Source organism: Lemur catta, chromosome 14, assembly GCF_020740605.2.
Source record: "Lemur catta isolate mLemCat1 chromosome 14, mLemCat1.pri, whole genome shotgun sequence".
Classification (NCBI taxonomy): Eukaryota; Metazoa; Chordata; class Mammalia; order Primates; family Lemuridae; genus Lemur; species Lemur catta.
Window position 1 is genome coordinate 21,809,181 of NC_059141.1, and position 24,648 is coordinate 21,833,828.

At 41.3% G+C, this 24,648-nt stretch overlaps 1 protein-coding gene across 3 annotated transcripts; it reads right to left on the reverse strand.

Moving 5' to 3' along the window:
• Positions 1-243: 243 nt before the first annotated feature.
• AS3MT (arsenite methyltransferase) lies at positions 244-24,088 on the reverse strand. Of its 3 annotated transcripts, XM_045568488.1 has the most exons (12): positions 24,023-24,088; positions 23,785-23,825; positions 23,395-23,522; positions 22,672-22,822; positions 22,029-22,165; positions 20,882-20,951; positions 18,631-18,712; positions 17,118-17,249; positions 16,645-16,787; positions 13,782-13,916; positions 7,568-7,720; positions 244-867 (listed from the first exon to the last, which is right to left on the reverse strand). In XM_045568488.1, coding segments are annotated over exons 1-11 (1,128 nt in total). In that variant the 5' UTR covers positions 24,024-24,088; the 3' UTR covers positions 244-867; positions 7,568-7,612. The 3 variants fall into 3 exon arrangements, with proteins under 3 accessions (XP_045424444.1, XP_045424443.1, XP_045424445.1); XM_045568487.1 differs by lacking the exon at positions 244-867 and having other exon boundaries at positions 7,369-7,720; XM_045568489.1 differs by lacking the exons at positions 244-867; positions 7,568-7,720 and adding an exon at positions 8,992-9,134.
• Between the last annotated feature and the right edge of the window lie 560 nt (positions 24,089-24,648).

Sequence of the window (24,648 nt, forward strand, 5' to 3'; positions counted from 1 at the left end):
AGAGCAAGACTCTGTCTCAAAAAAAAAATTTTTCTTTTAGTGTTAAAGAAATGTAAGAATTTTTATTCTGATTATTTCAAATAATGACCCCACTCTAGTTTCCAGCCCTTCCGTTTCTGGTGCTGTTTCCCCTACCCTCAATTCTCATACTGCTATATTTGAAAAATAAGTTCAGATGAAGAAAACTTGACTCACAGACCTGGCATGCATTTGTAAGAATGGCATTATGGCATTTTAGAAGAAAAATAGTTGGGATTTTTAGGGATATCTGACAAAGGTTAAAGATAGACATGGTCCTTCTAAGTCAGCTGATTGAAAATGAAACCATTTTAACTTCATAAAAAGTGTGAATAAGGGAAGACAACTTAAAGGCTCTGAATTGCTGAATGTACGCTTTTGGAATAGGAGTACGGGGAAGGGAGTGAGGAAGAGCTTGCCAAACCTAAAGACATTTCCTGTGCATTTTGGAGAAAGCTAGAACAGTGAGGAAAGTGTGACATTCAGCAATTTAGAAGTTAGAAATTCAGGACTTAATAACAAAAATATCAGAAAAGACTTGCCCAGATAATTTACAATATTTAAAAAACCCAAGCTCAAGTTCACACAGGGAAACACTGATCCTGGGTGGGGAGGGGTGGGGGTTATATGCTTCCTGTATTCCCAAGACACAAGCAATCAAGATACCTTTTCTTAGTAAAAGGGATGTTCCTTCAAGTTTGGAGGCTTTTTAGCTCAAGGAGTTATACTCTCTTTAGGGAGGAGCTGCTAGTGAAGGTTTATGGTGACTTCTGAGGGCTTCCCAACCTGCTCATCTGTTTGAATGGAGGGCAAGGTCAACACCCATTTCTAGCGAATCTCTTCTGAAATCTAAAAGAAAAAAAAATACAACATAACCCTGAATTATGATATTTTACCTCCATAAAGGGATACAAAAAGCCTGAGATTACTATATGGTTCCTACAGATGTCCAACCCTAGTTCAGTTCTGGCTCGTCTGATTTTGAGCAAGTCATTTAGCTAAAGCCAGAACCTCCTAGCAAATACTTTCCCTAACCAACCCTCTTTTGCCAGAATCCTTCACTAGATACTAAGAGAGAAGGGTGACTTCAACTTTCTCATCTGCAAAAGCTAAGCTCCCACCTGCGTAGATTCGGGGATTTGGGAAGGCGCTGCATCCAGACCTAAGTCTTTTAGAGTTTGATGAGTCTGATTTTCTTAAAGGTTGCAAGTAAAACACCAAATAGCCCTTGACACATTTTATTTCTCAACATAAATCTATGATTTTATAGAAAAGCTTTTCTTTTTTTTTTTTGGAAATTGTCTAGCTATAAAAAAAGTATTCAAAATTACTGCTTGAACAATAACATTTTTTAATCACACCAAAACACTAGGTCTTTTGAGGAAAAACAGGAACTGGGAAAATGCAGGAGTTACCCAGACTTTTCATAGAATCAAATGTTAGCCCTTTGAAGGGTTTCTCAGAAGCAACATTACCCACTTGCTTAAATATATAGAACTTCTGTAGCTAAAATGAGAATTTTTCACAACAGTTGGCAAAAAAAAAAAAAAAGGTAAAATAAAACCTGCAAAGCCATTTACCATCTCAAGAGGACTTTTCACACCTCTTATTTATATTTAGGGCTTTCCCATTTCCCTCCTCTTTCTAGATATTTTCTGAACATTGTTACTGGGCTGAAAAAGAAAGAAAAATGTGGCACTTTGGTGGAGTTGTGAGAAAATCTTCCCCCTTTGAGAAGGGTCTGGGCTCCTTGGGTGCCACCCTTTGCTCTTCCCAGGAATCAGGATCTCTGGTGCCCGCACAGGAGTGGGGTGTGAGGGGACCACTCCCACCAATGGCACGTTGCCCCTTCCCACTCTGCCCCTTCCACCCACTCCTCCTCCCATGCTGCTGGTCCCTCCACGGTGCTGTGTGGCCTCAGGAGCTGAAGAGCACTCCACACCCATTGCCCTTCTCACGGAAACCAGGGCCCTTCCAGAACCCCCCACAGGGCAGTCCTCTCCCTTCCCCTACAACCCCCTTGACCCTCCTGGGCTATTCAGAGAACAGCTCTGCTGCTAAAAGTCCACTGTTTGCCCTACTCCAGTACCCCTGCCCTCCTGACTGCCAGGCCCTGCAACTGTAGCATTTTCTAGACTTTTCTAGAATGTTCTTTATGCCTGGCTGTTCCATGCTAGTTACAACCTCTGGCTCAGCCTTAGACAAAGGTGTAAGAGAGGTTTTGAGCCCAGTTATCCTTATCATTGTGACTAAAACACTCAACCCAGGTCATGATTTGAGGGAAACATTTCACTTCCATAGTTTTTAAATACTGAACCATGTGAATATTGCCTATTCAAAAATCTAGATTTAAAACTTCATTTGGGGAGTAAGGAAGAGGTGGATTATAAATAGGAAGACTCTGACAGGAGGATGGTAACTGGGAACAGGACCGCAGGAGAAAGAATAGGTCCTGAATGTCCAATTCTGGGCCCTCCCATAAGATTCAGACCTGCGTGGCTCTGACACCAGAGCTTCAATTTGTGATTATAACTCTAGTCATAAAATACCAATTTTCCCATACCGGCTGAGTTCATTCCCATGGTCTTTTCTCCACATCCTCTGAAGCTGGAAATAAAATTCTACTCCAATAAGTCAAATTCTACTTCAATAAGTCAAATTCTCCACCCCTACCCTCCCCAATGCATAGACAAAACATGTCAGATCCCAGTGGAAAAAAAATTCGCCTGAGTTTCTCTGCGATACCTACCTGTTTATTTTAAATATCACTAAACTGAAGATTTAACTTATTTCTCTCCATTTATCAATATGGCTTCTTAATTCTCTGTTTCTTCTTTAAATTTTAAAGTTTGTATTTTATTTCTCACCTCATTTCTTTTTCTTCTCTTTTATTTATACATCTATCAACTAATATATATTGTGTATCTAATAAGTTTCAAACACTGCTAGGCATTGCAGAGCTACAATACTAAACCAGAGGTTACCCCAAAAACTTACTAGTAAGGAAGGTATTAGCCAATGTGTACATAAATAACTATATAATACAAGATCAAACATCAAATGTCTTCAAAACAAGTACAAATAAAGTGGAGGAATTGAGGAAAGCTTCATGGTCTTTGAGATGGTCCTTATAGAATAGAGGTTTTAAATGTACAATGTCAGAGCTATTCCTAGAAAGGTGTCTTAATCTGCTTGGGCCACCATAAAAAAATACTATAGACCGGTTGGCTTAAACAACAGAAATTTATTTTCTCACCGTCCTAGAGGCTAGACATTCTAGATCAAGGTTGGGCAGGGGGGGGTTTCTGGTGAGGGCTCTCTTCCTGGCTTGCAGACAGGCTTCTGTGGTCTCTTCTTATAAGGACACTAATCCAATTGGATCAGGACCCTACCCTTATGACCTCATTTAACCTTAATTACTTCCTTAGAGGTTTTATCTTCAAATATAGTCACACTGTGGGCTTCAACATAGGAATGGGGACAGGGCACAAACATTTGGTCCATAACAACGGGATTGAGAGATAAGAAAGAAGAAAAAGGCATTCTATTAGATGGCAAAGTATGAAGCAAGGTTGGAAAGGGAGCAGCATTTTTGGAACACTGCGTGGCTGAATTTGGTTCAGTAGCCAATGAAGAGGAACAGCAGGAATAATGTTGGAAAGTTGGTTGGGGTCGGTTTGTGGTGCAATGAATGCCAAGTTTAGGAGTTTAGATTTCATTCTGCAGGTACTCAGGAGTTATGAAAAGCTTTAAGTAGAAGAGCTGTATTATAGGAACATTAATCTGACAGGTACCACCTCAGTGATGCTGAGGCCTTGGCAATTTAGGAATTTAGGGAGCTCCTGCCACTCAAAGTAGTAAAAACCTTCACAGTTTACAACGCATTTTCCCATATATTATCTTGGACTGACCTTCACAATTAGGACTAAGGGATATGCCACTTCTTCAGCCACATATAGGACAAAGAAAGAAAGATAAGTATCTCATGCCAGGGGAGCCCCCAGAAAACCAAGATGGGACACTGCAGCCTCTGTTCAAGAAGCCCACACCTGGCTTACAGCTACTGCCACTGCAGTCACTGGAGTACTCCTGAGTCTACGAGCAAACATACAGTTCCCCAGCTTGGCCAGAACTCCTAATCATAGCTCAGACTTCCTGATTACTTTTAAAATAAAAAAAAATTTTGATCTATAATAAATACATAAAAGTGCATAAAACATAAATGTACAGTATAATGCCATATATTAATAATTTATCATCTAAAACAGAACCCTTTTGAAAATGAAAAAAATGGTACTATTAATAATTAACCCAGTTTAAGGCTTAAACTGGGACAGTCCCAGGCAAAGAGTATGTTCATTTTATAATAATTTATAATGGTAAAGGTAACCACCCCCTAGTCAAGAAAACCCATATATATCCCTTCTAGATCACACTCCTCTCCCTCCACCCTAGATATAACCACTACCTTTACTATTACAGTAATCATTTCCCTTTTTAATTGCTGTATCTTTAAATTTAGGAATTCCCTAAAGAAGAGCAAGGACAAACCACATAACACAACGGTACAGGAGTCAGAAGACCTAGTTCTGGTCTTTGAACACTAGACTGTGATCCCATCATGCAAATCATTTAAATATACTCAGCCTCAGTTTTCTCTTCTGTAAAATTAGAAAAATCAGCACTGTGAGGGAGGTATAAGGGAGTTATTTTTAGTAAAGAAACAACTTTGGATTTTTTGGCATGGTTTATATCCACACGAAGCAATGAACTTTCCCCCAAAACCATGAGAAATCAGCATTTTTAAAGAGTTACATTGGCTTCATGGATTCCTGCTACATTATTTAAAAGCAAAAATAAAAAATACCTCCTTCACAGCATTTCATTAGTTAGATCCAGTTGAAAGGAATAATAAGGTTAATCAAAAAAAGAAAATAAGGACAATTAAAAAAACATTAACTACGAAGCATAGAAGCCACACGAATCATTCTGCACTTGCTGTGTGAACCTCTCCTTCCCTGGCAACTTGACATTTGCTTTCTAGAGGATGTTCATTTAATATCCTCAAAGCATGTTATGTGCTGGGAGCTTGTTAACTCTGGAAACAGAGAATAAACTGTCCAGGCCACTTCACCTGACACAATTAGGCTCTGAGTTATATGTCAAATTACCATAAGCAGCTCCAACACTCTTCAGTTCCCTCCTGTGAGTGTCCCTGCAAAGCTCCATGTGCCCTTCTTGCCTACTGTTTGTAATGAATTAAATATATGTTAGAGTCACAGATTAGGCCACAGACCTGCCATCATTTGAACACAATGGCAAAAAACCTCACTGTAACTTTGATGAAATTGTGCTAATTTTAATTTTAAAAAAGAGTTACAAATTCAAAAGCCTACAGGAGTCAGTGAAGTTGACTGGGTGGGGAGGGTGGCAACGCGTCCAAAGGGACACATCCTGTCTAAAGAGGAAGCCATAACTCAGCTCTAGCCATCACCACTGTGCAGAAATGCAGGGCTGGTGTTGCCAGCACTTCCAATTTTTCAAGAGAAGCCAGAAGTTTATATGTTATATAAAATCTTCTGATTTGTAAATGTGGGTAACTAATGTACAAAATTTTAGATACACTGTAACCTCTACAGAATCTGGACCCGTAAATCTGTTTCTAAACCTGGAAGGGAACTTAGGGTCTTCCAAGTTCAACAGCTTCATTTGACAGAGGGGGACTGTCAATCCCAAAGCAGACAAATGATGTTCCTGTGGCCAGATAACTAGTTCAGCAGCAGAGCCAGATCCAGAAAGAATGCCTGCTTTCCATCTCCCGCATCACCTTTGTTCCACCATTGAGAATAAGGCTACTGGCTGTAGGCCTAGCTAAAACATTAGAGCCAGGCATGGGGGGGATATGCCTGTAGTCCCAGCTACTCAGGAGGCTGAGGTGGGAGGATCCCTTGAGCCCAGGAGTTCGAGGCCAGCTTGCGCAACAAGCGAGGCTCCATCTCTTGAAATTTTTTTAAAAAGTTAGCAGACCCAAGTCTGGCTTATGGTGTGCCTAAAACATGGATTTACCATTCTACATTTTTACTCTCTCTGGCTCTGGACAATGTACATGAGGCAATGTGTTACTGTATGTGGCAGTAGAGTAGTATTAGGGGAGAACATTTTTGGTCCAAATTGATTTTCCCCTCACTTGGAGCACATCAGTGCAGCATGGTCCTACAATGTGAAAGGAGGGACTATCGTGTTCCCATTGGGGAAGGGGATTGGTACGGTTGTGAGTCCAAGACAAGCAAGGCTCACTCAGCAGGAAAAGATTAAGTACAAAACTTAAATTCACATAACACTCCCATTAACCTCAGTGGGAGTTGTGCTTACAGGAATTGCAGGATCAGCAGTTGACCAGACTGGAATGAAGCATGAAAGCTCGAGTCATAGGTTATTACTAGGATTGTATAATTCCACCTTCATATTTGCAAAAGAGTTCACTTTAATCTAGTGAAATCTCCCTCTACTGACTCTTAGTGCAGTGTCTACAAAAGAACCTTTGCAGCCAGGCTCAGTGGCTCACGCCTATAATCCTAGCACTCTGGGCGGCCAAGGCGGGAGGATTGCTCAAGGTCACCAGTTCAAGACCAGCCTGAGCAAGAGTGAGACCCCATCTCTACTAAAAAATAGAAAGAAATTATCTGGACAACTAAAAATATATATTAAAAAAAATTAGACTGTTGTCCCAGCCACTCGGAGGCTGAGGCAGAAGGATTGCTTAAGCCCAGGAGTTTGAGGTTGCTGTGAGCTAGGCTGATCCCACGGCACTCACTCTAGCCCAGGCAACAGAGCAAGACTCTGTCTCAAAAAAAAAAAGAACCTTTGTTTGGATCCAAATTGTGGTGTATGGTTGGAGAAACTTGGCAAATTGCAGAAGTTAGGACAAGTGCCAACAAAGTTTAGCAAATACACTCAACTGTTTCTGTCCCACTGGTCCATGGGATGCATAATATTCCTACCAAATCTGATTTGGCAATCTTTTGGTATGTTTACCATGACTTCAGTAGGAGCTTTGTTTAAGGAGCAAACATAGTGAAAAGTCGAAAAGGTGCCACGCGGAAGGTCAGAAAGGTTTTCCCAAGCCCCTCTGCCAACTGTTATTTCTGAAGCCTTTCTTACCCCTTGGCCAAGTCTTAAGATAGCTTCTCAGTTCCATTTCTAACCACTAAATGGCACCAGAACCATGAGTTACTTAAGAAATAGAAAATAATCTGCTTAATTCATCTTTTTTTTTTTAGAAATAGGGTCTCGCTCTTGCTCAGGCTGGTCTGGAACTCCTGAGCTCAAGCAATCCTCCCACCTCGGCCTCCCAGAGTGCTAAGATTATAGGTGTGAGCCACCGTGCCCAGCCTGCTTAACTAGTCTTTAAGTGATTTGCTGTGAACCTTTAATTAATACTTCCTAAAATTAATTCATTTATTTTTATCAGTGATCTAGAATAGGGTAGCTTTTTGCCATTTATTATTTCTTATGGGGAAAAGCAGGTTAAAAAACATGCAAATCATGCCTTAGCCTCTTGCCCATTACTGTGGTCCCTTGGTTGACTGTGGCTTTAGCAGCATTTCTTTGTGCCACAGCAGCTTCCAGCGACATCAGGGGCACATCTGGACTTCATATTGTCAGAATCTTCTGCAAGCTTAAATGGATCTGTGATTCTATCCTGTCAAAAGGCAAACCAAAATGAAAGGACAAGTTAAAGGTGTTTGATGTGCCCAAATACTTAATATTTCTGTTTGATTTAGGTTGATTTACATAGAAGGGAGATAAAATTTTACAATCCCATGGAGTCCTGGTCATTCTGAAATGCTGAAACTTCTTCTCTTCCCTTACTCTAATCCCCAGAAACATGTATACAAGACAAGAAAATAAGTCCCAGATACAGGGCCTTCATTAGCAATTGCTGGGATTCCAATGAGATTGCCAAGATTAAGTGTTTTCAGAAAACACAACTACAGTCTTTATTTTCACCTCCATTTGAGATACCTCTAACAGTAGCACTGGTGGAGCCAGAGGAAAAACAGGCGCAAAGATAGGAAACCACAAGCATGAACTCACCATATTAAATAATAAATTCCTTAAACATAAATTTACAGGTGGCTCACACCTGTAATCCTAGCACTCTGGGAGTCTGAGGTGGGAGGATCACTTGAGCTCAGGAGTTCGAGACCAGCCTGAGCAAGAGTGAGACCCTGTCTCTCCTAAAAATAGAAAAATTAGCCAGGTGTGGTGGCACGTGGCAGTAGTTCCAGATACTTGAGAGGCTGAGGTGGGAAGATCACTTGAGCCTAGGAGTTTGAGGTGGCAGTGAGCTATGATGACACCACTGCACTCCAGCCTGGGCAAGACCCTGACTCAAAAAAAATAAATAAATAAAAATAAATAAATAAAAAGGAGAAGAAAAGAAAAAGTTCTCTCAAAAACAGTCTTTATGGCCGGGCACGGTGGCTCACGCCTGTAATCCTAGCACTCTGGAAGGCCGAGGTGGGAGGATCGCTTGAGGTCAGGAGTTCGAGACCAGCCTGAGCAAGAACGAGACCCGGTCTCTACTAAAAAAAATAGAAAGAAATTATCTGGACAGCTAAAAATATATATAGAAAAAATTAGCCAGGCATGGTGGCACATGCTTGTAGTCCCAGCTACTTGGGAAGCTGAGGCAGGAGGATTGCTTGAGCCTAGGAGTTTGAGGTTGCTGTGAGCTAGGCTAATGCCACGGCACTCTACCCTGGGCAACAGAGCGAGACTCTGTCTCAAAAATAAAAAATAAATAAAATAAATAAATAGTCTTCATGAGTTGATCTTCAGTATGAAGCAGCACCTTTCTTTCCTCTGTAGCAGCCACTGATAGAGGGCCTACGTACGTACACTATCCTGCATGCCACCTGCACATGCTGTCTGTACTCTAGGGTTTATCAGAAAGGTCTTTTGTAAAAAAGATAAAAATGTCCTCCCCCCAAGGGCACAAGGTTATATTCCTAGGTCACACAGCTGTTTCACCTTTTAAATCTTCCTTCAGTGACAATTATTCCCATTTCAAAAACTTGGAACTGATCTGAAAACATTGGCACACCTGCAGGCTGAAAGAAATCAGGCGGAAAAAAAAAGGAGACCTTAGGTTGGAATAAACCAGTTCAGATACGTAGAATGTTACAATTCATGTTCTAAGGTCAAGAACCCTCCTGTACATATTATGTACACATTAGGAGGGAAAACAAGGAGAGCTACACTAGAAGAAAATAGTCTTCTGCAAAAGCAAACTCATTTAACTACTTTTATTACAGCCAGATACACTGAAAATGTTGTGGCTGGAAGAAAGACTCCCCTTAACTTTAACTGTATTCTCTGACGGCTTTTAGTTTATGACCCATATTCAGGAAATCAGGTTACAGGAAAATTAGAATGATGAAAACATTTCAAAATAAACATTGATTCTGACCAGCAAGGTTTTGTTATCAATCAACTCCCAAGAGTTTCAAAATACCAATTTTTTTTTTTTTTTTTTTGAGACAGAGTCTCACTTTGTTGCCCAGGCTAGAGTGAGTGCCGTGGCGTCAGCCCAGCTCACAGCAACCTCAAACTCCAGGGCTTAAGCGATCCTACTGCCTCAGCCTCCCGAGTAGCTGGGACTACAGGCATGCGCCACCATGCCCGGCTAATTTTTTCTATATATATTTTTAGTTGTCCAGATAATTTATTTCTATTTTTAGTAGAGACGGGGTCTCGCTCAGGCTGGTCGCGAACTCCTGACCTCGAGCAATCCACCTGCGTCGGCCTCCCAGAGGGCTAGGATTACAGGCGTGAGCCACCGCGCCCGGCCTCAAAATACCAATTAATGAACTGAATAGTTCAAAGTCAAATATCTTTACTTTACAGAAAATCACCTTCTTCTGTTCTAGAAAAACAGAAGAGTAACTAACAATAGAGTGCTCAAGAATTTAATAAAGCAAAGGAAGTAAATCACTCTTCAGCTCTGTAAGTGGTGGCTTCTATACTTAGCTTGGGCTAGATTCAGGCTGCTAATATCAGTTCCAGGTTTTTTGGCTCCAGGATTCTTGTCTTTTAGGTTCAGTTAACCTTCCCTAACTACAAATTTACCATTTTTTGAGTGATCTCTAAATAAGCTTTACTCTTAAAGATTGTTTACAAGGTAACAAAAGAAGGAGAAAAAGGCACAAGAGTTACTTGTCTATTGATGTACACTCAGTGAATCCAAAATTACTACAAAATGGATGCTTCAAAAAGCAAAAACTCACGAGAAGAATTACAGAATTTCTGAGACCAGGTGAAAGGGTACATGGGAGAATAACAGAAGAATCTCGGCCAGAACTCAAACATTTAGAACACAGCCCCAGGAGACCTGGAATCTTAATAAGTATAAATCCATAATTAGAACTGCTTCTATTTTGTGGGTGTGTGTTATATGCCAGGCACTGGGCTAAGCATTTCACATATATCCATTCAACTGATCCTCACAACCTGAGGGGAAAAAAGTGATCATTACTTCCCCATTACACATGGGGAAACTGAGGTCTAGGGAGGTTAGATAACTTACCTAAGATCACACATAAGTGGCAAAGCCCAGATCTGAACTTAGTCTTTCTGACTCCAAGGCCTGTCCACGTAAACCCCACTCTGTGCCACCATCCTGCTACAGCAATATCAGTATCTTATTTCCTGGGGCTTCCAACATTCAGTGCCCTGAGCTACACCACCCATGATTTTGGTGAATGTTGGGAGAAGTTCTATTAGCCCATCACTAAACCTGTTCTAAACAACACAATGTTATAATATTAGGAATGGCTTAATAAAATAATGGTGATAGCATGAATAGGGAAAAAGTAAAAATATACAAGAGAGAAAGGAAGAGAGGGATGCTAATACCATCTGTCAGAGCACCATCTGTCTTCTTCATAAGGTGCTCATGAGAGGTTATAAGAGATAAATTGTGGCCGGGCGCAGTGGCTCATGCCTGTAATCCTAGCACTCTGGGAGGCCGAGGCGGGTGGATCACTCAAGGTCAGGAGTTCGAGACCAGCAAGAGCGAGACCTCGTCTCTACTAAAAATAGAAAGAAATTATCTGGCCAACTAAAATATATATAGAAAAAAAATTAGCCGGGCATGGTGGCGCATGCCTGTAGTCCCAGCTACTCGGGAGGCTGAGGCAGGAGGATCACTTAAGCCCAGGAGTTTGAGGTTGCTGTGAGCTAGGCTGATGCCACGGCACTCTAGCCCGGGCAACAGAGTGAGACTCTGTCTCAAAAAAAAAAAAAAAAGATAAATTGTGATGAAATACTTTCGAAAGTGCTACGCCAATACATAGTTACTAGAATAATTCTCAATATGAGTCTAAAATATTTCAGAAAATAATCTTAAAAGACAGTAGAATACTGGCCCAAATATATATTTTAGAAATTAGGATATTGTGCCTACTTCGGCTGCACATGTGCTACTGGAAATGGAACGTTCCTAGCACAAAGAAATGATAAATGCTTGATGTGGTGGATACCCCAATTACCCTGATTTAATTATCATACATTGTATACCTGTACCAAAACACACGTAACTTATAAATATATACAACTATTATGTATCCATAATAATTAAATATTGAAAAATAAGAAATTAGGATATGATAAAAATTAGCATTTCAGTACAGTGGAGAAAGGATGATTACTTAATAAATGAAATAGGGAACTGGAACTAGTTAACGTTTGGAAAAAATAGTCACACTCCTACCTACCTCAATATTTATGCACACATAAATTCCAGATGGATTAAAAATGTTAATGTAAAAAACAAAGCCATAAAAGTACTAGAAGAGGAATACTATGCAGCCTTAAAAAGGAAGGCAACTCTGATATATGCTACAACATGGATGAAACCTTGAGGGCACTAAGCTAAGTGAATTAAGTCAGTCACAAAAAGATAAGTACTGTCTATGGCCAGACCACCCTGACTGTGCCTGATCTCATCTGATCTCAGAAGCTAAGCAGGGTTGGGCCTGGATAGTACTTGGATGGGAGACAAAAAGACAAATACTGTATGATTCCACCTATACGAGGTACTTAGTATAGTCAAAATTACACAAGAAAAAAACAGAATGGTAGTTTCCAGGAACAGGGAGAGGAGGACTAGGGAATGACCTGCTTAATAGGTATAAGGTTTCTTTTCAGGGTGATAAAAGTGTTCTGGAACTAGATAGTGGTGATAGTTGCACAACCTTGTGAATGTACTAAAAGCCACTGAATCATACACTTTAAAATAGTTTACATGATTAATTTTGTGCTATCTGAATTTTATCTCAATTTTTTAAAAGTCCTAGAAGAAAATATAGGTCAATTAATTATGTTCACATGGGGTAGGTCTTTCTAATCATGAAATCAAAGGCAGAAACCATAAAGAATTGGTTTCTTTATGGTTTCATAAATAACTACATAAAAATTAGAAAGATCGATTTAGGGGAAAAATCAAATTCAAAACATAAAATGACATGTTGAGAAAAAATATTTGTAACAGGTGATACATAATCTCTCCAATCTCTCTTTCTCTCCTTTTTTTTTTTTTTTTGAGGGATGGTGGCTTTGCTATATGGCCCTTGCTAGACTCAAAGTCCTAGCCTCAGGCAATCCTCCCATCTCACCCTCCAGAGTAGTTGGGATTACAGCCACAAGCCACCATGCCCAGATAGACAATCTCTTATAAAACAATTTTTTAAAAGGCTAATACAGGCCGGGCACGGTGGCTCACACCTGTAATCCTAGCACTCTGGGAGGCCAAGGCGGGTGGATTGCTCGAGGTCAGGAGTTCGAGACCAGCCTCAGCAAGAGCGAGACCCTGTCTCTACTAAAACTAGAAAGAAATTATCTGGCCAACTAAAAAATATATATAGAAAAAATTAGCCGGGCATGGTGGCACATGCCTGTAGTCTCAGCTACTCTGGAGGCTGAGGCAGGAGGATCGCTTAAGCCCAGGAGTTTCAGGTTGCTGTGAGCTAGGCTGACGCCACGGCACTCAATCTAGCCCAGGCAACACAGCGAAACTCTGTCTCAAAAAAAAAAAAAAAAAGGCTAATACACACTGTAATATAAAATATTTAAAGGAATTACATAAAAAGTTCACCATGGATGAAATATAAATGGTCAATAAATATACTGAAAAGTTCAATCTATGCAAAATAAAACAAATTATTTTCTGCCCATCAGACAAAAAAAGTTTTTTTAAAAATAATGCCCAATATTAGTAAGAGTGCAGGGAAAGGGTGTTATATATTGCAGGTAGGCATGTTAGTCTTTCTGAAGGGCAATTTGAATATCTGTATTAAAAAACTTAAAAATATGTGTATATAATTTGCATAATATTTTACAGGTAGCTCTTAATCTTTTATAACTGGACCCCTTTGAGACTCTGATAAAAGTAGTAGGTCTTCTCCCAAGAAAATACATACATGCATATAATTTTAAGGGGTTCATGAATGCCCTGAAGTCCACTCATGAATACATCAAGTTAGGAGTCTCTGACCTACTGTCAGGATTCAAAAAGTGAAGTTATGAAATTTGTTCAAATCATTTTATAGATGCCCATTTTAAAGATACAAATATGCTAGAAATAAATTATAGTAGCCAATTGTGAAAAATAGTGATTTGTTTCCTGCTTTAGTAGTAGACTGTGGCAAGCATGATGATTTTTTAAAATGGTTCTCTGAGGTAGGGAGAGCAAAACAAACCTTTGATTCTAAAGCAGAACAGCTTCCAGATGTTGGCACCTTCTCCCCAATTGGTCTGATCAGAAAATCTTGAGCAAATCGTGAATTCTTCAAGATAGCTGCTGTCTCTTCATCCACTTCAACAATTTCACCTTCCTAAAGGGTAGCACACAAAACACATACTAAGAGATGCCACTTTAGTCTCAATAGAAGAAAAATGCCCATAAGTTTACTAATGAGTGGAATTTCAGGATAAAAGACCATATCTTCTGACACAGTATTCTCTCATGTTCAGACTGTTAGTTTCATGTTTATTTCCAGATGGAAGTGACCAGTGTCACAATCAGTCTTTCTTTGTTGATGATGCTAAAAATGGACACTCATTGCTCCAGTGTCACGTCTGTCCTCAGGGACAGATACAGAAACCACTGCATTCTGAGCTCCAACTTACTCATCACCATGTGAAGGCTTCAGACCAAAGGTAAGTGCTGGTAAGGATGTGGAGAAAAGGGGACCCTTGTATACTGTTGGTGGGAATGTAAATTAGGGAAAACAGGGAGAGTCCTCAAAAAATAAAAAATAGAATAACCATATGACCTAGCAATCCTACTACTGGGGATATATGCAAAGAAAACGAAATCAATTTGTCAAAGGGACATCTGCAACCCCATATTTACTGCAGCTTTAGTCACAATAGCCAAGATATGGAGTCAACCTAAGTGTCCATCAAAAGATGAAGGATAAAGAAAACATAGTGTATAAATACAATGGAATACCATTCTGCCTTAAAAAAGAAGAAAATCCTGTCATTTACAGCAACATGGATGCGGTCATTGTGTTAAGAGAAATAAGCTAAGCACAGAAAGACAAATATTGCATGTTCTCACTCATATGTGGAGGCTTAAAAAGTGAATCTCATGAAGCTAGAGAGTAGATTTGTGGTTATCAGAGGCCAGAAGGTAGAGGGCAGGGGGATGAAGAGAAGTTGATTAATGGGTACAAACATACAGTTTGATAGAAGAAATAAAACCTAGCGTTCAGGCCGGGCGCGGTGGCTCACGCCTGTAATCCTAGCACTCTGGGAGGCCGAGGCGGGTGGATCACTCGAGGTCAGGAGTTCGAGACCAGCCTGAGTGAGACCCCATCTCTACTAAAAATAGAAATAAATTATCTGGACAACTAAAAATATATATAGAAAAAAAAATTAGCCGGGCATGGTGGCACATGCCTGTAATCCCAGCTACTCGGGAGGCTGAGGCAGTAGGATCACTTAAGCCCAGGAGTGTGAGGTTGCTGTGAGCTAGGCTGACGCCACAGCACTCACTCTAGCCCAGGCAACACAGCGAGACTCTGTCTCAAAAAAAAAAAAAAACCTAGCGTTCAATAGATCAGTAAGGTAACTATAGTTTCTGATAATCTATTGAATGTTTCACAAAAGTTAGAACAGAGGCTAAGTGTGCTGGCTCATGCCTATAATCCTAGCACTCTGGGAGGCCGAGGTGGGAGGATCACTTGAGCTCAGGAGTTCAAGACCAGCCTGAGCAAGAGTGAGACCCCGTCTCTAATTTAAAAAGAAAAAAAACTCAGAATTTTGGTGATTTATTCAAGTTTACACAAGTAATAAATAACTGAGCCAGAATTTGAACCCAGGTATCTAATTCCAAAGCGTGTACTTTTCCTTTTTTTTTTTAAGAGACAGGATCTCACTCTGTCACTTAGGCTGGAGTACAGTAGCCCAATCATAGCTCACTGGAACCTCAAATTCCTGGGTTCAAGTGATCTTCCTGCCTCAGCCTACTGAGTACCAGGGACTACAAGTATGCGCCACCATGCTTGACTAATCTTTCTCTTTTGTAAAGATGGGGTCTCACTACATTGCCCAGGCTGGTCTCAAACTCCTGGCCTCAAGGGATCCTCCCAACTCAGCCTCCCAAAGTGCTGGGTGTGGGACACTGTGCTTGGCCTTACTTTTCCATTTTGACAAAACAGATTTTTTTTTTTTAGAGACAGGGTCTCATTCTGTAGCCCAGATTTGAGTGCAGTGATGCAACACAGAGTTTACCACAACCTCATACTCCTGGGCTCAAGTGATCCTCCTGCCTCAGCCTCCTGAGTAGCTGGGAATAAAGGTGCACACCACCATACCTGGCTAATTTTTCTATCCTTTGTAGACACGGGGTTTCGCTATTTTGCCCCAGTTGGTCTCAAACTCCTGGCCTCAAGCAATCCTCCTGCCTTGGCCTCCCAGGTGCTAGGATTACAGGCATAAGCCACCACACCCAGCTGACAAAACAAACCTTACTATGCATAGAGTAGTAAAAATACCAATTAGTGTCATCATCAAACACTAAAATTTCTTAATCCCTTGATACAAATAAACAACTGAAATACTGTTATGCAGTACTCTTATTCTTTCCCATCCCACTTCTCTATAATCCAATGTCTGAATGAGGCTTCTTGTAAAAAGATTTCTTAGGTATGACAATGGTCTTGTGGTTGTATAGGAAAATATTTCATTCATAGGAGATACATGCAAAAATATTTAAAGTTAAATGTCATAATATCTGCAAGTTATTTTCAGTGGTTCAGCAAATACACAGACCACACACAGATAAAAAGAAATATGGAAAAAATATTCTCAACTGCTGAAATAGGTAATGGGTATGTGGGTATTCACTGTAATATTATTAACTTTTCTATGTTCAAAAATAGTTTTATAATAAATAATTGGCAGAAAAATGCCTTTTTCCACCTCTTAAAATACACACACAACCAAAGTAACACCACCAAGGTGAAAAGCAATGCAAAGCCAAGAGAAGGCACCTGGAGCAAGAGCAAGAGCAAGAGTAGAAAGATGCCAGAAGTCATGGAAATCTTTATTTACCTTAAATGTAAAACTTGCATCAAATTTTAGCACCTTTTCGTGTCCTGTGATTCCTCCATTGTAAATAACTTGGCATCTTTTGGATGGTCCTTTCTTAGGGCATTTGAAGAGGCGAAATGTTGCAGAAACAAAACGACAATCACCTAAAAACAGAATTTCCTCATGGTTCATCTCCAGCACTCCAACAGCTATTGGTTTGCTCAGCAGCTGAGGAGCAAATATACTATAAAGATGATTTCCTGTTTTGTATGTTGTCAATTATTTTTCTGGGCACTCCCTGTATTTCCTGAATGACTTCAAAGTGCTTTATTAAATACCAAACTTTCGAGGGGTCACCATGATACAGGAGACAAGACGGATATCTCCAGGTGACACAAAGTCTCCCTAAATGAGACTCACTCAAAGACACTTACTGATCACCAAATCTGAACCATTCAGGTGCAGTTATAATAGTCCCTGCTGCTGTTTCTTACCAACAACTCTTTCTAGTTCCTTGTTTTCAATTGTAATGAGACTGGCAGTGACCAAACGTGGAGGGCAGAACCCAATTTTTTGGGCAAGGATGGCAAGATCCTTCCAGTACAAAGCACCACCCAGGCACTCACCTAAGAAAAAAACAAAAACAAAAAAAAAAACACAGGCCATTCAATACTTAATATGGCATTAAGAGAATTATTCTATATCATTGATTAGGACATGGTATTTGTTAAAACATAGATCCTACAAATAGAAGCTAACCTGAGGTCTAGCAAGTCATGGCTAAGACTGGGTATGCTAGCTAATGGTGTCTGGGTACCATTCACAGGACAGTCACTAATGGACTGGTTCTACCCAGCTGTGATCATAATATTCATATACATTAGGTTACTTTCTCAAAAGTGCTTTGTTATGTGAATAAAATAGTATAAAAGTGAAATTATAACATTGCCCCTTAGTTCCAGGTTAATCTCCTAATGATCTGCTACCAGAACAATAACTACTACTAATGTTCATAAGGCATTTTACATTTTTTTCAAGTACAAAAATGGTATTAGAAGTTTTTATTACGTCAGTAAATGGGAAACACCCTAAATGATCACCAATAGAGACATGGTTTCAGTATCGTACTGCTGTACAACATAATTGTATAATATAAACATTTTTTAAATGTTTTTTAAAATTTTAGGCTGAATACAATTAGAATACTAAGTTCTAGATGTGGCATGCTCCTAATTTAATTATACACATACACAGAAAAAAAACAAACTAGAAGAATACTAAAATATTAAAGAGGTTATCACTAGATTTTATGTGATTTTAAGTATAATTTTTTTAAGAGATGAGGTCTCATTATGTTGTCCAGGCTGGACTCAAACTCCTAGGCTCAAGAGATCCTCCCGCCTCAGCTTCCAAAGTATCTGGGACTACAGGTGTGCACCACTGCACCCAGCTCAGTAATTTTTTCTTTTTTGTGTGTTTGCCAACTTTTAACAACGTCCATTTATTATTGTATAGTAAGAAAAAGTTAACACAATTTATTTTAAAAGAACTTTTGATTTCATAGCCAGACTAACCAAAAGCATGCATTTATCTCCTTAACTTCCTGAGACTCCACTTAAATGACAGTAAAGGAATAAACAACACAATAATGATGAGAACATAGGGAATTAAGGGGGTGCCAGCTCTGGAACAGTTGCCCTCATTTCCACACTACAGTTTTCAAAGTATTTCTCACATTCATTATTACATTTAATCTTCATAACAGCCCTTTACAAACTGTATCATTATTTACATTTTACAGTTTGGAAAACAATAACTCAAAGAGATTCATTAAACTGTCCAAGGTCATGTCACTTCTGAGTGGCGGAGAAAGAATGGAACCTTGGCTTTCTGGCCTAATCCCATGTGATGTCATGTCACATAGCCGCATTGGAGCTAGCAGAGTGGAGCTCTGCACCTGAACAAGCATCTGCCTTAAAACAAAACAGAACAACAAAAAACACCTACCCCACAAAACTTTGTGCGTCCTGATTTCTTCTGGCAATTCAAGGCTAGCATAGACGTCACTGAAATATAGCTCCCCACCACACTGAAACGCAGCCATGTTAGTCCAAACAAGGTTAAAGATTACATTGGCCCAGATTACAAAGAAAAGGATAAAGGAACGAAATCAATTTTAAAAACCAACAGAAATGTTTGAGCTGACCCTTTGTGAACAAATAACAATCAATAGCCAAGTGCCAAGGTTTCTTTTTCCCAGTGGCCTATGTGACAGGTAATAAAATCACTTTCTAAGAGTGTCTCTCTCCTAAATAAAGTTATTCAGGCTACCTAAATTTTTACCCAACCTGAACCAAAAGCAGCTCCAGGTTGTTGTATAACTAACAGAAGATATAAACAGTATTCATAAACTCTTGCCTCTTAAAAATAACATAAGCTTTTGTGATGTTATTTACTTTCATAACATATTATATTTTTAAAATATTGTCCTTAAAATGTAAAGCAAATGAGTGATCAGAAACTTAAAATTTTATTTAGCTAATAAAAGCCTAGAGATCTAGATTCTATAATAATGTTTCTATCTTTTGTAAGTATATCTTGGTAAAGACAGTGGACTGGCCTATAAATTGGCATTCTAACAAGGACATTGTTAAATCATTTCTACATAGTTATTTTTATTTGAACTTTACTACAGCCAAAATGTCAGAATTGTTTGTTTGTTTGTTTTGAGGCAAGGTCTCGCTATGTTGCCCAGGCTGGAGGCAAACTCCTGGGCTCAAGCGATCCTTCTGGCTCAGCCTCCTGAGTAGCTGGGACTACAGGCGCACATGCCACCTGCCCAGCTCAAATCTCCTATCTTCTATCATGAAAACACACATCTCATGATACACATGAAGGCTATAGAATTTCTGCAAGTTTTCCTTTCAGAAACTAATTAATGTAAAGCCAGGCACAGTGGCTCACACCTGAAATCCCAGTATTTTGGGAACCTGAAGCAGAAGGATTGCTTGAGGCCAGGAGTTTGAGACCAGCTTCAGCAACGTAGCGAGACCCTGTCACTACAAAAAAAAAAAAAAATTAGCCAGGTGGGGTGGTACACACCTGTAGTCTCAGCTACTCTGGAGGCTGAGGCAGGAGGATCGCTTGAGCCCAGGAGTTTAAGGTTGCACTGAGATATGATAACACCACCACACTCCAGCCTGGGCAATAGAGTGAGACCCTGTCTCAAAAAAAAAAAAAAAAAGTAATTAATGTAAAAGTTCCATCTACTGTAGCACTCAGAGAAACTAGAAGTGCTGGAAGAGAGTACATTCTTTTTTCTTTTTTTTTTTTTTCCTGAAACAGAGTCTCGCTCTGTTGCCTGGACTAGGGTGCAGTGGTGTCAGCCTAGCTCACAGCAACTCAAACTCCTGGGCTCAAGCGATCCTCCTGCCTCAGCTTCCCAAGTAGCTGGGACTACATTGCACACCACCATGCCCAGCTAATTTTTTCTATTTTTAGTACAGACGAGGTCTCACTCTCGCTCAGGCTGGACTTGTACTGCTGAGCTCAAGCAATCCTCCCACCCAGGCCTCCCAGAGTGCTAGGATTACAGGCCTGAGCCACCGCTCCTGGCCATAGAAGAGAGTATATTTATAGCAGCCTTTAGTAGTCAGTCCAAAGGTTCCTGCAGCTCTGCAGTAGCTATTCTAGGATAACGTACAGAGGCAAAGAGGAGAAACACCCAATAAAGCAAGTATGTTAACATATTCAATGACAATTGTCACCCTCATATTTACTACTTTTTATAAGCTGAGAGAGAAAAGAATTCATACCTAGGGTATTCCTGGCTCTCCTTTTTTTGCCATCTTTTTTTAATTTCTGGATAAACTAAAAGAGTTTGAGCTCTCAGTTCCAGGGGGAAAGAACAGGACCAGCCAAGCATGGTGGCTCACGCCTGTAATCCTAACACTTTGGGAGGCCAACGTAGGAGGATCTCTGAAGGCTGGGATTTCGAGAGCAGCCTGAGCAAGAGCGAGACCCCATGTCTATCAAAAATAGAAAAAATTAGCTGGGTGTGGTGGCGAGCACCTATAGTCCCAGCTACTTGGGTGGCTGAGGCAGGAGGATCCCTTGAACTCAGGAGTTTGAGGTTGCAGTGAGCTATGTTGATGCCAAGCAATAAAGGGAGATCATGTCTCAAAAAAAAACAAACCAGGACTGATCCCAGCAGTTCTCACTGATGTTGAAAGATACATTATGTCGCTCTTCCCCTCACCTTTAGCACTTGATACACCTCCTGCAGCACCTGTTGTTTATCAGGCAAAAGGTTAATAACACAATTTGATCTAAAAAAGAACAGATGGAATGTCAAGCAAATCTACACACTATGTCAGAGATCTTCAAGTCTTTTTAGTCCCTAAAGGTGGCTTCTACCATTTTGTCAAAGCTATACCATTCTTCCTGCCTCCCTCCTCTCTTACCAATACTCAACTCTTCCCAACATAAGGGAGATAGGCAGAGTGTTTAGAATCTCTATAAAGTGTTAGCAAATTTGAATGTGTAGGAAAAAATATCAGACATGATTCTTATTTGTTTCTGACCTGATGTTCACCATTCAACAAGATAAAACCAGGGACCAGGCCGGGCGCGGTGGCTCACGCCTGTAATCCTAGCACTCTGGGAGGCCGAGGCAGGTGGATCGCTCGAGGTCAGGAGTTCGAGACCAGCCTGAGCAAGAGTGAGACCCTGTCTCTACTAAAAATAGAAACAAATTAGCTGGCCAACTAAAAATATATCTAGAAAAAATTAGCTGGGCATGGTGGTGCATGCCTGTAGTCCCAGCTACTCGGGAGGCTGAGGCAGTAGGATCGCTTAAGCCCAGGAGTTTGAGGTTGCTGTGAGCTAGGCTGATGCCACGGCACTCACTCTAGCCAGGCAACAGAGCAAGACTCTGTCTCAAAAAAAAAAAAAAAAAACGGGGACCAGATTCCTACTGCATAAGGCATTTCTTATGCCCCATGTAAACAGGCCAACTTCCTCGAAGGCAGCTTTCCTAAGGTTGTCACTTGGGCATGATTTCACAACAACTCATAGGGAAAAAAGAAACATAGAATCCTATAATTTTCCATGAAAATATTACTGAAGATAACAGGTCAGTGTGTATTGTAGAAGCAGACTTAGTGGTCTTGATAGTGTTTTGGGATCATTGGTTTATGGTTAAGTTGCAAGTAAGTTCTCTATTGGCCTAGCGTGTTCTGCTCCCAGTGGGCTACAAGCAGCTCAGACCAGGTCCCCTTCCTCTATTGAGACATGCTGAGTTTAGTTTAACACCCTAAATAAGAGTCAGTTCAGCAAAAAGTGGTGACATTTGTGTGTTCAAATGGAAATGGACTACACTTGTGGCAGTAAGAATAAAGACCTACATAACAACATCATAACTCTCATTCTTGATTCCAGCCTCTCCCAACTTCTCAATGTAGCCATGAATAAAAGTCACATTGGGTGTCTGGAAGCCAAATTTTTCCATGTGATAATCAAGATACTTTTGAGCCACTTCTACCTAAAGGAAGAAAAATTTAGATGTGATAATCAAATTTTTAAAAATATTCTACTTTTTTTCCTAAACATTTCCTATTATTTAATATTAAGAGAATATACTTCCCCCAGATTATTTTGAGTAAGTAGACGAGGTTCCTATGGACATGTAGGAGATACTACAGCCTGGGACATAAACTCCCTGCTACGTGCATTTTGCTTAAACAAACTCTTCATTCAATAAGAAAATCATTCAGCACAGATGGCAGAAGGAAGGAAAAGATCAAACTCAATTGGGCTGTCATGATATTTATATATCAGATCAAGCCTCTGACTTTGTGTTCTCCCATAAGAGCCCCTAATTGTCAAAGTTCTCAGCTTCCAGGACAGGATGTGCTAGTGGCACAAGTGAGCATTGCTAAATAGCAGTCTTGTAAATTATCTTTGAAGGGTCACAAAGAAAACAACTTTATCTCTAAAAGAGTGCTTTTGAGATTTTTTTCCTCCTTGTCCTCCAAATCATTGCTTCACCTGCTCTTTGGTCATGTCTATTCCAGTGATGTGTCCCTTCTCGCCAACCAGCTGACTAAGCGCGTAGCAATCTCTGCCACTTCCACTGCCCAGATCCAAAATCCAGCAGGTTTCTAGATGCTCAGGGATGACCAGACCACAGCCATAATATCTGGGAAATGGAAAACACATATTTTTTCCCCAGAGACTATAAGATATGGAACCACTAAATCTTATCCATCTTTCCTTCCTTCCTTCCATCATTCACTCACATTTCTCTTTAGGTGTTTAGTCTCCACCACTAAACTGGACACCCTGAGAAGGCTGGGACTATATCTGCTTTAACACAGTAGTATTGAGCACTGTGCTAGACACTAAGACTTAAATAAGCCATCTAAAATATTTGTTCAATGAATACATTTAGGCTTTAGCCAAGCATCTAATTCAGGCCCAGGACTGTGCTAGCTATCAAGGAAGAAATGTAAGATTCCGTCCTCTGGGTGTATTTAACTAGGGAGGTAAAACGTGGGCACAGAAAACAGGCACGGGCCACCACGCGTGGCCTCATTGGAGCTTCTTAACAGTGCAGTAGGATGATCAGTGCTGACCTTCAGGATTTTTACAATTGACAAGGCAAGCCGAGTGGATTGCTGGCGATGGGTTAATTCCCTAGTGACTGGCATCACTATCTTTCTAGAAAGCTGCAGTCTGGGGTCTTCCTGGGGGCAGCACAGGGCACTCTACCTCAAGGCTACTTCTTCATGTACATTTTGCAAGGCTTCCCGGATGTGCTTGGGGACGGCTCTAGCTGCGGCGACACAGGCATTGGTCCGGAGGTCTGCCGACTTCTTCAGCACCTGCCCGTAGTAGGTCTGACCCAGCGGCCCAGAGTGGAGAGAGAGGTGAGAAGGGGAAAGAGGAGCTGCGGCTGGTGTCTGCAGCGCGAGGGCTCCCTCACCACCCCTATCCCCACTGGGCCCCCACAGGGCCACCTCCGCTCCTGCCAAGGTTCTAAGGCCACACCCTGCCTTGTCCCCACTCCAGGGGACCCGGGGCCGGGCAGAGACGCGGGCCAGGCCGGGCTTCCGTAGGCCTGGGCTGCACCTGGGCCGTCCCAGGCCCTACAGCTCTCACCTGCACGTATTCCCGGATCTCGGCGTCGCGCGGGGCGGCCACTGTGGGAGGGGAAAGGCAGCTGAAAGGCCGGGGGTGGGGTGGGGGCAGCTCGGGACGGAGGGGTGGCTAAGGGGCAGGCGGCGGCCCGAGGGCCGCCGGGAGGACTGAGGTCTCGCGGCGCAGGCCGGGGGGTGGCAGACGCGGGCCGGGCCGGGGGCTGCCCTGGGCCGGGGCTGGGGGCGAGGTGCGCACTTACTGTCTCCTCCGCCTGGGGGCTCCGCGACGGAAGCCTCCAGCTGCCAGCCCCCCGGGCCGACCAGATCCCCGCCAACCCCACCCCCACCCCTCAGCTTCCGGGCGCCCCGACCTCCCGGCCTCGCGTCGGCGCCGCCGCGCGGGCCACTGTCATCCTGGTAGCCCTGGAGCCTTTCCAGCCGGGAGGACGCCGTGACTACTAAGTAGTATCTTCCTTTATTGCTCCACTGTGATTTTCATTGAGAAGCTCGTATTCTGCCTTCAATGAACACCCACATACATAATGATTTTTTTCCCTTTTTGGGAATGAAATCACCTTTTTTCAATCTAGTTTTTAAAGTCCGGTTTATTGAAGTATAATATACATTCCGTAAAATTTATCTTTCTTTAGTGTACAGTCCTGTGAGTTCTGACAAACGTATATATCACCACAATTGAAACTAAAACAGTTCTCTCGGCCAAAAGTGTCTTCGGGTCCTTTTGTCGTTCCTCCTCCCACGCACAGCTCTTAGGCAACCACAGATCTGTCCCCCCTCCCTATACTGCCTTTCCCAGACTGTCAAGTAGATGGAACCATCACAGCACGTAGCTGTTCTCTGCCTATTTTCAGTTGTATTTAGGAAGGCA

Coding starts and splice junctions, on each gene's coding strand:
- AS3MT (XM_045568488.1), bottom strand. Junction 18,713..20,881: donor AGGTGTATCAAGTGCTAAAG/GTGAGGGGAAGA, acceptor GCTGCGTTTCAG/TGTGGTGGGGAGCTATATTT. Junction 7,721..13,781: donor GTTCTGCTTTAGAATCAAAG/GTTTGTTTTGCT, acceptor GCCTTTTGACAG/GATAGAATCACAGATCCATT.